We start from the raw sequence: 13,954 nt of genomic DNA on the forward strand, positions 1-13,954 counted from the left end.
TGATATTCACAACACTGACTGATTTTATATGCATAGCAGTGACACAAGGTTGCAGAGGAATGAAGCCCACCACATTCTAGCACTTCCGTATGATAAAGAAGCTGGTTGGAGGCCAACAGAAAATTACCTTTTAAAGTTATCCTGCCCACCGCATTTCCACAGAATTTCCAGGAGGTGCCTTATCCACTTGACTGCACTGACCTGACAGGAGACTCACATTCTTTGTTAAAGAGGCTTCTCACATGCAGTGTCTGGGTGACAAGGATAAACTGACCCATCTATCTTTACACCTAAATTCCTTATTAGTGGCTCATGGAAAATAAGAAAATTCAAACTTCTAGCCAATGTTTTATGGATGCAGTTCAGACAGCCTGTGAAATACAAAAGAGGCTGTTGGAGCACTCTAAGGTTAATAAAGTAATATAGTAAAGTGCAACAGATCTGGCCAAATTAGCTTTATTTAAGAAACATGACTTGTGGCAAGTAACATCAGTTATTTTTAAGCAGCAAAATTCCCCCGTTCAAATAAAAAAAAAACAGCACAATGGCTGGTAGCTGTGCGTAACTGCACTGAGGCAATTTTTATAGTACCAAGTGCCCAAATTATCTTTCATTCATTCATGTACTGTATGCAAACTGAACTAATAAATGTCAGCTAAACAGAATTGTAAGTGGTAAGGGAAAATATACCAGTCCATAGCTATATCTTTTTAATCAGTTGGAAATTCATAATAACCCTTGGGGGGGGGAAATTACTAAAGGGCGAAGTGACTAATGCTGGCGAAAATTCGCCAGCATGACGTCATTTCAGTACTTCACTGATTTACTAACATTTGCAGGCGTAACTTTGCTAGCAAAGGAGATAGACTCTACCGCTACTTCGAACTCTTACGCCAGGCGAAGTTCCGATGTGGCGAAAGAGCGTTACTTCACAAATTCACTTATATGTGGATTTTACTGAACGTTACCTCTTGCGCCAGACTTGCCTTCGCCACCTCAGACCAGGCTGGCTGGCGACTTTTCATTTTTCAGGGTGATAGGCTGCAAAAGAGCGTACATTATTTCTGGGGTACCCGGCTTCCCCCCTACATTTCCTAACATATGGCACATAAACTATACACTGGACTCATGTGTAGGCCAATATAACAACTTATTTCATAAAGGTTCCCTGGGCTTGTGTAGTGTAATGTATTTGCTGCAACATATACGTCCATTCAACTTTAACGATAGGGCAACTTCGCTTTGCTTGCCGCAGTAACGATAGCTCAACTTCGCCAGCGTTCGGCGCCTCTTTGTTTTATATCTTAACCTATTGCTTTGCTCAAAGAATAAGAACTTTTTCTTTCATAATGGGACACCGGAACAAAGCTTAAAATGTAGGGCAAGGGTACATAGATCCTTGACTCCACCGTTCTCTGCCTGCAATTTTTTTGCAGGCGGAAAGAAGCTGAATTTAGGTATGCAGAACAGAGATCGGCCCAAAAATGTGTTTTTCTGGCCAATATCCACTTCATGTGCAGACAGAAGCTGTACTTTTCACTAGATACATGAAGATACAGATGAGAACGGATCCACTTCTCTCCTCCAGCAGAAAAAATGCAGACAGCAGAGCTTTAAATGTTTTGGTTCCAATCATATGGACATTTATATTAGTAAACTACATCCTGTTTAGTAAGGTTGCTGAAATTTCAGTTGTACAATACTTGTTTATTATAACATCCCTTTTTGTTTTTTGAAATGTAAAGTTACATAACACCCAATGTACATTAACTGTAGCATATTTATTAAATGATAAACCAAGCACTCAATTTTTCAAGAGTGTTTGAAATTAATTTGAAATATCTACTGATGAGCAAACATTCTCTGCTTCTTATACAACTAAATTACGCTTGGCCATTGCAACATCCCACAATATAAGACTGATGAAAACTGTTTATTACTCATTGGTCTTACACCAGCTTTTAGATGTTACTCAGGACACAGTAAGAAGGATGATATCAGATAATGCATTTAAGGGTCAGGGCACACAGGCAGATTCAGGTAGATTAGTTGCCCGGCAACAAATCTCCTCTTCTTCGAGGCGGCTTATCTCCCCAAACTATCTCCCCTGCCTCCCCGCTGGCTAATATGCAAATCGCCGGCGGGATGGCACTCAGCGCAATTCATTTTCTGAAGTCTTCCGAAGTTGCCTCACGAGCAGAGAGGCTTCTTCATAACAGAAAGAGCTCTAGAAATCAAGCAAAAACAAAAAAAAATACAAAAAAAATCTGACTTAGAAGATACAGGGGATATATAAACATACTAATCTGCAGTTGTCAATAGCTACTAATTAGCAATTAGCTAACTAAAAATGTGTGCTTGAAAAGTACTCTCTGCTTTGTAATTGTAAACGAGGCTTATAGCACACTGGCTATCCTCCAAGGGGATGAAGTCCACGTTACAGGCTGCTAATAGCAGACATTACTTACTTGATCAATCACTGTTTTGGTAGAAATTATATTTCTACATTGCAAATAATTTACTAGTAGGTGTAGTAAAATAAGAAAACCAACAGACCTAACAGTCATGACATGCATGCTGCTGATTCTGTGTAATTAAATCATTAATTGAGGCTTGTTTCAAATAATAGCAGTTTTCAAAATAATAATAGGTTGTTCCAAATAGCAGTGTGGAGTTCAATTAGTGAGGCCATTCATTCTGTGAAAAAGCAGGTGTCAGTTAGGGCACTTATTTAAGAAAGGAAGGCAGCAAATATTTTGCATGCTGGTTATAGTGCATTTCTCTCTGAGTAAAATGGGTCCTTCCAGACAGTGTTCAGAAGAACAGCATGCTTTGATTAAAAAGTTGATTAGCGATGGGAAATATATAAAGAAGTGCAGGAAATGATAGGCTGCTCAGATAAAATAATCTCAGATGCTTTAAAATGACAACCGAAACGAAAGACGTGGAAGAAAATGGAAAACGACCATTCGAATGGATAAAAGAATAGCCAAAATGGCAAAGCCAATTATCAGGAATTACATAGAAGGTCTAAACTTACCTGTGCTTATTTTTACAATTAGAAGACGTCTATGTAATCCAAGCTATCGGCAAGAAGCCCCTGCAAAGTCCCATTGACATGCTGAAGGGGTTACAATTAGCCAAAGAACTCACTGACTGGCCTAAAGAGAGATGGCGCAACATTTTGTGGACTGATGAAAGCAAGATTGCTCTTTTTGGGTCAGACAGCCCCCAAATACTAAGGGGGTTGTTTATCAAGGCCCATATATATCTCAGTATTTCTAATATCCAATTTTGTGCAAATCTAAATTCCCAAATGGACCTTATTTATGAAGAAAAAAGCCCGAAAAAATGTTGGGCAAAACTTCGGAGCAAGCCCCGAAAACTCAGAGTTTTTTGCTCCGAATCCCCGAAATCATCGGATATCGGTACGGACATCAGCGCAGACACTGGGACCTTCCCCATTGACTTATACAGGACCTCAAGAGCTTTTAGATGCCAGGATTTCAGATTCGGGGTTTTCAAACCATCGGACTTTAATAAATCCCAAAAAATTCTGATTTTTTTTTTTAAGGTCCGAAAATGGTGGAGATTTTTCTCATACTATGGTGGTAGGCCTATTTATCGCATGCCAGGGATCATGAACCAGTTTCAATACATCAAAATACTGGAAGAGGTCAAGTTGCCTTATGCCGAAGAGGAAATGCCCTTGAAATGGATGTTTCAACAAGACAACGACCCCAAACACACCAGTAAATAGCAACATCTTGGTTCCAGACCAACAAGATTGACGTTATGGAGTGGCCAGCCCAATCCCCGGACCTTAATCCAATAGAAAACTTGTGGGGTGACATAAAAAATGCTCTTAATGAGGCAAAACCATGACATGCAGAAGAATTGTGGAATGCAAATATTAGTTATATAAATTTCAGCAGTATTGTTCAGTCACCTTCACCTGTGTAAAGTGCTCACTCTCCCGTCAGGCCACACCAGCAGGCCCACAAACAATTGGATCAGCATAGATTTGGATGGAGCACAAGAGTCGCAGAATTTAGCTGCAAAAAGATTTATTAGATCACGACATGTTTTGGATCACATGGATCCTTTTTCAAGTTCAGTGGTTCAAAGGAAAGCAAAATCTTAAACCATTTTTCAGTTTATATAGTGAATGTTTTAGTTTGTAAAGAAAAAAACAGACACTGCTATATTTGGAACAGCCTAATATTCACTTTCCTTCACTTTTTGTAAAGGAATAACACTAATTTGATAAATGTTTCATCATGTTTTGATTTGGAATAGATTGTGCAGTGTTCCCAATGCATTTGCATGTATGGAAATAAAAGCTATTATAGGGATTTTGAGCTTTATCCACATTTTAAACACACTGCTATTATTCTGAGCTCAACTGTATATTAGTACAAACTAAAACTTAACATTAATAAATTGAATAAACATTTAAAAATGACATTAAAATTAAACCTACAGGTATAACCAGAAAGAAAACTAAATGTACAGCATTTTAATGTAATTCTTAATGCTTTATTAAGTTCAGTGAAAGTTAACTTTTAGTTTGTACTTAGAAGCATTGCAAGTAGGAAATTGTCAGTTATTGATCAGTCTTTTGGGATTTAAGTCCTTTCATACCTTGTGTATAAGAATTTATTTACATTGTTGTGCACACCATACTAATTCCAGTGATTTTTTTTCAGTATCTAGTATACATATGGTAGAATGAATGATTTACTGTTTATAGGGTGTATGATAATGTATAAGTTAGCTATATAATTTAGGTTACACACCTATTTGTATAAATGAAACATGTCTAAACCTATATGAAATAACAATAAACAGGCCTGGATTTGTGACAATGCCTCAAAGCTCTGGTCCTAAAGTGGCACAAATTAAGGGGCGGAATGATGCACAACTGCTCTTGACGTTTTCTCTTATCCAGAGCATTAGGGACTAGGCACACACAAGATTTTTCCGTTACACACATCTACCTAAATTTACATGCTGCCCTGTCCCTGTGCTCAGGCTATATTCTGTAGAAGAGGGAAGGGAGGGTGCAAGTAGAGTGGGTCCCGTGTTAACGGCCATGGGGCACACAGTTTTTTTTATATCTGGCCCTGCTTTCTTCTGATCTCAGTGGATACCTGCATGTCTGCTGGAAGGACCAACTGGTGAACAGTGGGTTTGTTGCTGCCTCACAGTTCTACTGATCATGTGTTTGCGTATGTTTCCCTTAGATGCTCCGATTTCCTCACACACTGCACAAACTCAAAAGCAGGTTAATTGACTTACTTTGTAATCTTCACTGGGGCAGGAACTGTGTGAATGATAAACATTCTCTTCAAAGTGCTGTATTACATGTTGGCATTATATAAATAAGGCATAATATATGTCAATAGCTTGCTCATCCGACTATTGTGGTTTGCTGTACGTATTATAACCCAAATATCTCAGACAAATATAGGTAAATACATTTGGGAGGAATTAGCAAAACTAGGATAGTTTGTATGGTTAGATACATTTTCCTAATAAGTTTTCTTTTATATTGACGTTGGATAGTGAATATTTTTAACAAAGAAAAGCTCATTCACAACTTTTGTGCTGCTGGGAATCCCTTCTATATATGATAGAAGGGATTATGGCAGACAATATAAATTAATTAATGGTCTTGTAACCTGAACAAAAGTATGAATTCTGTGAATTATGTAACCTGCATGGAAAAAAATTAGCTAAGGCAGCTTTTATTCAAGATGTGAGACACTTGCTGTTTATCATGCACTGCTTCCTTTTCACTGTCTACTGGTTAAGCCTAATATTAATTAATGATAAATGTCACCTAATATTATAATGAGAAACCTTTTGTTGCATTTTGCAACTGACATTCAGTACAACTGATGAGAAATTATGCATGATGACTTACTGACACTTATACTTATAGATAATTCAGAAGTGATGAGATCCTCTGGATAGTACCTCTTTAATTCAGAGTTGCCCGAGTGCAAAATTAACATTTGGGCAGATCATAGCCCTTTGGTAGGAGCTGATCACATTTACAACATATGTTGGACCAAGATGTGCTCTTCATCCTGACACCTAGGAATCCTGATAACAGCTAGGAATAGAAATAAAAAGAGCAAACACACCCCAATACATCAAAACAACTACACTACAAGGTTGGTAAGACTATATACAATAATAACCTTCACAGCCTGGATTCATGGGCCACAGGAACAACAGTAAGTATGCAAAGCATTGATTAAATTAAATAAATAAATAGCCAATCTAAGGCAGCCACATCCTCAGAGCAAGCTTTCGCTGCTTTGTCAAGTAACCCTCTTCTCTAAGAAGTCTTTTATGAATGATAGTATTATAAAAATGTTTTGATGTGTTAATGTTTGATATATATAGGTTTCTATGTACCCCAGGTTAATGGAACTCTAGTAGTTTTTAGGAAAACGTAGCACCTCCACTTTATTTCATTTTAATGATTAGCCAACCTCCAGCCATATCCCATAATTGTTTAGGAAATTTGTGCAGTATAGTTATCTAGGTGGACAAAGGCACATGTCCATTCGTTCCAGGGCATCCCAAATTGTAGTGTGCGGGTCTAGACTCTAAAAAAAACTTGGGGGGGAGGGGGTTACTATAAGGTGCAAAGTTTGCCCCAGTTCTCATCACCTATGCCAACCAATCAGCGGGCAGCATTTCCTGATCCGGTCCATGTTTAGTTACCTTATTGGTTGCAAAGGGTAACTGCTTCACCAAAGTCAGCAAACGTAGAAATAAGAACCACCAGCAGAGAAATCCCTTCTGTGACTGCCTCTATGGGACTGATGGATTTTCTATAAAATCTCTACTTACAAACGGTCTGATAAGTACAGCCGCTCGTGGGACCTAGGTGAAAGATCCTGACAATTCCTCAATATATGCTCCTTTAATCTACAAACACCACACCACAAAGGAGACATGCTGAGGAAGCCAGATATCCATAATACACGCTCGATCAAGCCCTCCCTTTTTGAGTAGATTCTGATTTGCAGCCTTAATCTAAAAGGTTAACACACCATATAACGTATTTTTTATTTTAGGGATTGGTTAATACGGCATGCCATTTTAGTAAGTAAAAGAATACTAGGTTACTAGATTAAACTCACAAAGGAGCTTTTACCCCTCTGAGACTATTTGGAGAGGCTTCAGATGGGGATAGACTAATTGTATTTGAACAAAAATGTTGATTTTAATGAGCATCTGTCTTTGTTTAAACTCAACTTCTATATTACTATGTTTATAAACTCCGCAGGGAACAGCTTGGATCATCTCTGCAATTGTGCCCAAGCTGAATATTGTACCTGCTGTGCTATCATTTCCCTGAAGATATAGGAAACTAATTATTGCACTTGTCTCTTGGGAAGGTCAGGCAAAACTTTAATTGAAGCAGCACCCTATTAAATAAATCATACCACATTCCAAATCATCTCACAGCTTTTCATGACCTATGACTGATCATTTAATGCCTGCCCTCTTGGCTCTAAAATGAAATGATAATCTCTTTGGTAAATAAGCCATCAATACCAGATCTAAAGTTGATTATAAGAAAAACAAATTTCATTCAGTACTGTACAGAAATCCACAGATTCAATAGAATTCTAAAATGAACCTATGACTGCAATAATTTTAGTACAGGTTTAGAAACATAAAAGGAGATGAATGTGCTTAATATTTCAATTATGGAACTACTGTGCCAGATTTAACTCGGTGGAGTCTGTAGGTATCATTTATGACTGACCAGGAGAAGAAGTGCAGAGCTCTAAAGGGGGTGCAAAAGCATGTACCTTGCACTGAATAAAATAAAAATATCTGACATGAGGTGGAGACAACAGCACTGTAGGGCAGACAATAAAGATAGGGCCCTGATGCAGCCTGTGTGCTCCTCTTACTCCCTAACTTTGTGTCTGAATGATGCTTGAGTCCCCCAATCACCCCTCATGAATCTTTGGGGCAGAGTTCTGTGGCTTTTGCACTTTTCACATTGCCTTAAAGGTTGTAACTGACCCTTGTAATTTTACCTAACTAATGTATTGTATGCTATGGAAGGGGGTCTGAATTGAACAATTATTTCTGTGTATAGTAAATCTAAGATTCATTGATGTAATCACCATATTTTAGTGAAGATATTTTTTTGGGAGGATACAAACGGTTTGTGTCATACCAATATCTAAGTGGTCGATTTGATTATATAAGACAGGGACTAAAGCCAACATGGCAGGAGTACTTTGGTCCAATTACATCAACCATTTGGTTTGAATTCCAAACAATTAGTCCAAATTTTTTTCTTTTGGGTAATTGCTCTCTGGCCAGTCACATGAGAGCCTGACCAAAATGGATACAGTTCAAGTTTTCCTGGCCAACAGGAACTACCCCGGTACTTAAGGGTCTTCCCATAGATACAAAAATCACTTAACATAAGTAGCATATTACACCCATAGGTTTTCTCCCATCCACTATTTTAAAAATAAGCTGCCTTCATAGCAGTAAAAATATATTATTTATCTTACCAAGGCAAACTATACTGAATATAAATATTAAAGTATACACTAGAACTTTATTTTTAAACAAAAAACATTAAACAGTCTTGTGTGAATCAAATAGCCACTTGTAATATTTAGAAATACGTATCCAATGCATACACTAGCAGCTCCAGCAACCCATAGCAACAAATTCGATGCTCACTCATAACTGCACTTTATCTTCTGACTAGTAGCTGTGGGTTACTGGATTATATATAAATTCAAATGTCCCTATCTGACCTACAACATATAAGAATATAGATTTTTGTACCATATCTGGACTCTAACTATATAAATATAGATCCAATGGATGGCAATAAAGCAAGGTTTTCTACAATAATTATTATTTACAAAAGGTCGTTGGGGCATTATTGGGAAGTAAGGCAACATAATGTCCTCAAAGTCTGTTTCAGATACTGTACAAAGAAAAGGGCCCTGGTTGAGGGTTGATGGAAGCTATAAGCTTTGGACTTTTTTGTCATGTGGGTTGTTGTTTCTAAATTCATTTGCATATAAATTAATCTGAAATGACTTGGATTTATTAAATGTTGACCTTGGAATTGATGTAATGGTAAAAGAATATGTGCTTGCGTGTAATTAAAATTACTGTTTACAATAAAAACACAATATATCAGATAAGTAATATAATAGACTTCAAATCTGTAATATACATATTTAGTTGGTGTTTTCACAGCTATATGTACTTATCAATATATGAGAGCACCAAACTAAATTGTAACATTCAACTCTCAGTGTTTCATGATAAACCTTTGCAGAGCCTTAATACTAGTTACACGGATGGATTCTAATTCTGGTAAATATTTTCTATTCCCATGTAGTCCTGTAAGAAACCCCATTTTATTAAAAGTGATATGAAAAGATTTATGAATCTTTTTTCCCTTCTAACAGCTAGGTTCCACTTGTATTAACATCTCAAGCAATTAACTGACAGTTTAATGAAATGAATAACACAAGCCAATATAAAGTGTCAGCTGTCATTTTTAATATGAATTATGACAGGCTACCCAATGCTGTTATAAAATATCAAATAAATAGTCATGAATAAATAAATAAGAACAAAGACTTAAATAGAATACAAATGCCTATGCAAAGTTTCTTGTACGGCTTAAAGAAACAGAAGAGAATCTGAAATTTCTTCCTATGTCAATATCTCCTGGAACCTAAAAACAGAACAATAAATAGTGGTTAAAACAATTCCATATGTATCATTACTGGAAGCCAATTTAATGTACTTCCTATTATCTAAGTGGATTTTCTATGAATGCAAAAGGATTTAAAGGCTGTATTTCTCAGCCCATACAGTTAAACTTGGATAATAACAGATCAGTTAAAAGTTCCCCATGTGATGGAAATATCTATTATTGCAGCTTCTCTGGAATATGATTATTTGCTACAAAGTGACACATTGTGTCAGCTAAATGATGCCCTCAAAGCAAAATCGTATCAATCAGAGGCTGCTTGCTTTTAATGACAGTAATTTCCCTACACAAGGCTGCGGTAGGAATACATTGGAAACTGTGATTATACTATTTACTCTGTATTCATTTACTTTGTATTGTTATATTGTATCATGCATATTCATATTTAATAGAACGGTTTGTAGTAACACTTTATCAAAGTGCCTGAATCAGTGCCATGGAGAGTTGCTACAGTAATTAAAACGTTAACTCTTTGTGTCCCACGCGACATGAGCCCGTCCCATCACACAATAGGTCTTTCTCAGGGACTTACCATTACAGCCCATTCCACTCAGAGAATCGATTCTGTCTATTCTTCTACCAAAGCAGCCGGAAGCTCTCATCATTTTAGGGTTTCGCAGAGACCTTAACCCTTTGAGGAATGAGTCCTTCAGTGGGAGCTGTGGCTCTGGCAACGACTGGGAGACAATGTCATCTTGGTCTATTACAGACAGACGAGCAGCATCAACATCCTGCGATCTAGACTCTGTGGCTTCTGCATCCAAAGCTTCAATAAGAGCCAGCTTCTCTTCCAGCCTCTCCAGTATCCCCTGTTGCAGATCATGAAGGCAAGATATAAGTGTGATATACAGTTACATTAACCCCTATGCTGCACATACCTGCCCAGACTGCTATTTGCTAGAAATGTTAATCTAGCCTGCCCTGCAACAATCATAAATCAATATTAACATTTGTATCAACAGCTGCAGGTTGGGTGATAAGAGGAGGTGCTAATTATATCCCTGGTAAATCATTCCTGCATTGGGCATCTTTGTATAACACATGCCCTACTCACTTTTCTGCCCAGCTATATTCTATCCCATACCTCTATAATTCTGTATCCCAGAACACTTCATACACTGTTATTCCTACCAAGCTAAAGGTAAAAGAAGTGACAGCTACATATGAAACATGGAACAAACTCACCTTGAAGGTGTCCAGGTCTCTGTCTTTGTCCAGGTCCATGACTGGGTGGGCTGCACAGCTCTGAAACTGTAAGGAAACAAATAGCAGGGAGGCGCAGAACATATAGACTTTCCACGCCATTGCAACTAATGCAAGTCTTGGAGCTCTCACACTTTCTCTGTAGTCCAGTTACTGCCCTCTGCCTCTGGCTCTCTTCCTCTTTTATTTCTATACCCCCTCTCTGCTTCTCAAACTGTTTCTTCTATCTCTTTCCTGCACTCTAAAAACTGCCTGGCTGCACTTTTATACCATAGTGATGTACTCAGGTGTTATCTGAAAACTTGTCTGGACACATTCTAGCCCCAGCATTACTCTGACTTGCAACATCCAGTTTGCCAGTTGAAGATTTCCTTTTTAGTTGTCACTAAAAGGAATGTGCCACCCTTTGTCCCTGTGATGTTGCACTTCAGATTACCCCCACACCGATGTCATAGTTGGAACTTTCATTGCGAGTGATCTGTATACAAGCACCGGATACTAATTCTCAGAAGCCTCCCAGATTAGGCAATTGCAGTTATCCCATCCCTTGTATAGATTCCAGGTTTGTAGGACAGGTTGAATCAGTTTGTGCCTGCCAAAGGAAGTAAGTAGTTTAAATAGTAGTAAATTCCCCTCTAGTTTGAAAAATGAATTTAAAGTAGCTTCCTTCTTAATTATGAAATTCCCCCCTCCACCCTTTTCCTACAGGATTGAATTGGATCAACCTTTAGTTTTCTGTCCAAAAAAAATGAGTCAATAAATGTTATATGCAAATAATACATGTATCAGTGAGTGGGAACATATTCTTATGTTATACATGATTAATCTACATCTATTTTTTCTTCATATATCCTCAAGGTATATTTCATACAAGAGTCTTATGAAAGTGAATGGATTTCTAATAACCATTTGACAAAACATAATTCTGAAATGGTCTATTAGTTATATAAAGGCATTTTAGCGATATTTTATGAAGATGTGAACAAATTAATCATAAATGATTAAACATGATTCCCTGGAATGTGTTTAGCACATCAACTCATCAAAAAAAATCCTGGATCCATTTTTTTCACATTTTAAAAAGGCATCTAAGCCCTTGATTCCTCTAATGTATCTGCCAGTACAGCTCATGAAGAGAATTCCACAACATCACAGTTCTCACTTTAAAATCCCATCTCCCATATAAAAAGAAAACTAAAGCTTAACTAAAGAAGTAGGCTAGAAATATTGCACATTATGTTTTGGGTTTCTGTACCAGTCCAAGGCAACCACAGCCCTTAAGCAGGGAAGATCTGTGTCTCCAAAGATGCCCCAATAACTCCCCATCTTCTTGTCTGCTGATTCACTGCAAATGTGCAAATGACAGTGCTGCTGTCATTTACTGAGCATAGGGACCAACTCACAATTTACAGTTCACATAGAATATAAATGTCACAATATAGGGCTGATTAGTATTTAATACCTAAAATTACTACATGGCAGCACAGAAACCAGTGAACCTAGCTTCAGAAATTAATAATCAGCTTTGTAGCATCAGTTTTTTACACACCAACCTCATTTTCTACTTGATAATTTACAACGACCCCATAAGCTTAGCTTCTTAATAGGGTCCAGGTGTGCATGCCCCAGACCTTCAGCTTAGGGAGTAGAATTTTAGTAAAACAGGTTGGCACTAACTGGGCCACAGTTGTGAACTCTCTGCTTTAAAAATAAAGTATTTACATTCTTCAATGTACAATATAAAGCACATTTTGTACCTTGTAACAATGTAATTACTTAATAATAAATATATTTTTATATAAGCAAGTTTTCAGCTGTAGCTCAGTTAGCCTGAAATTCTAATAATTTATTACTTAAAACCTGGTATAAAAACATGCTACTTACATTTATCAACATTGAATTTATTCTGCCTGTTATGCTCTCATATTGCCAGTTTGTCCAGATTCCATGGGAAAATATGACACACACATTGTGAGTGAACTTAATTGCCCAACAAATTTGTGTCATCTGCAATCATATTACATTCAAGGCCCTCCTGCAAGTCATTAATAAACACGTTTTAAAAAAGCGGACCCAATACAGAAGCTTGCAGCACCCCACTGCAAGAAGAGAATTTACCATTGACAACCACCCTCTGTATATGATCCTTTAGCCAGATTCATATCCATGTACCATGAAAATTTTCCAGGGGGGGGGCAAGTAAGCTAATATCACATAAGGTAGTATCCCACTGAGGATGAATCTGTTCGTGACAATGTAGAGGATAACCTAATTAAGGCTTGCCTTGAGGTGGGAAGTATAAAAAATGTTTTGTGTTGTTGGAAATTAAATTTACAAACAATTTCTTGGAACTAGCTGGAGAAGTCAGGGTGGGGCAACTTCTGTGGCTTTGGGTTTTTTTTGCGGCTTTGGGTCTGCTGGATTCAGGTCTTAGTCGCTTCTGGTCTTTGGTATTTCAGGTCTTCGGCATCTCGGGTCTTCGCAGATTTGGGACTTTGGAGCTTTGGAATTCAACTCTTTGGGTTCAGGCTGCATGCTTTTAAGGGGAGCCCAGTTAATTCAAAAAGTGCAGCACAGCCAGGCCCCCTTTAAAGCCCCGGCCCAATATGACTGTACCCCCTGTGCCCCCTGATGGTGGCCCTGCTTAGCACTATAGAGTGGTAGACAATCACCAGCTTGGCAACCTGACATGGAAACCGCATCTTATCTTTCAGTGTGGGAAAATAGGGCTTTTTAAAAAATGAAATATGACCCCTTAATTGCAGGAAAATGTAGCCTTTGGTACCCTTTATGTGCTATTTTCTCAAAGGAGGCCTTCACCATGGACCAAAAGCACATATTAAATCAATATTATTGCTGGGTATCACAAACTGCTGCTTGCAGTTGGTGCATCTTAGCTGGTTGAAAATAATCTCGAGGAACTCTCTGCATGCCTTTGAGATGGTGAAGACATAC

General features: G+C 37.8%; 1 protein-coding gene across 1 annotated transcript; it reads right to left on the reverse strand.

Moving 5' to 3' along the window:
• Nucleotides 1-9,557: 9,557 nt before the first annotated feature.
• Nucleotides 9,558-11,349, reverse strand: nppb.S (natriuretic peptide B S homeolog). Its single transcript, XM_018227698.2, has 3 exons — nt 10,982-11,349; nt 10,329-10,605; nt 9,558-9,757 (listed from the first exon to the last, which is right to left on the reverse strand). The coding sequence occupies exons 1-3, from the start codon at nt 11,099-11,101 to the stop codon at nt 9,741-9,743; spliced, it is 414 nt and encodes a 137-aa protein (XP_018083187.1). The 5' UTR covers nt 11,102-11,349; the 3' UTR covers nt 9,558-9,740.
• Between the last annotated feature and the right edge of the window lie 2,605 nt (nt 11,350-13,954).

This window comes from Xenopus laevis, chromosome 7S (genome assembly GCF_017654675.1).
Source record: "Xenopus laevis strain J_2021 chromosome 7S, Xenopus_laevis_v10.1, whole genome shotgun sequence".
Lineage (NCBI taxonomy): Eukaryota > Metazoa > Chordata > Amphibia > Anura > Pipidae > Xenopus > Xenopus laevis.

What these genes read in the sequence shown, in the direction of transcription:
- nppb.S (XM_018227698.2), bottom strand. Translation starts at nt 11,101, where the DNA reads ATGGCGTGGAAAGTCTATATGTTCTGCGCCTCCCTGCTATTTGTTTCC. An exon ending in GAGACCTGGACACCTTCAAG is followed by an intron (nt 10,606 to 10,981) that starts GTGAGTTTGTTC and finishes GATCTGCAACAG; the next exon opens with GGGATACTGGAGAGGCTGGA.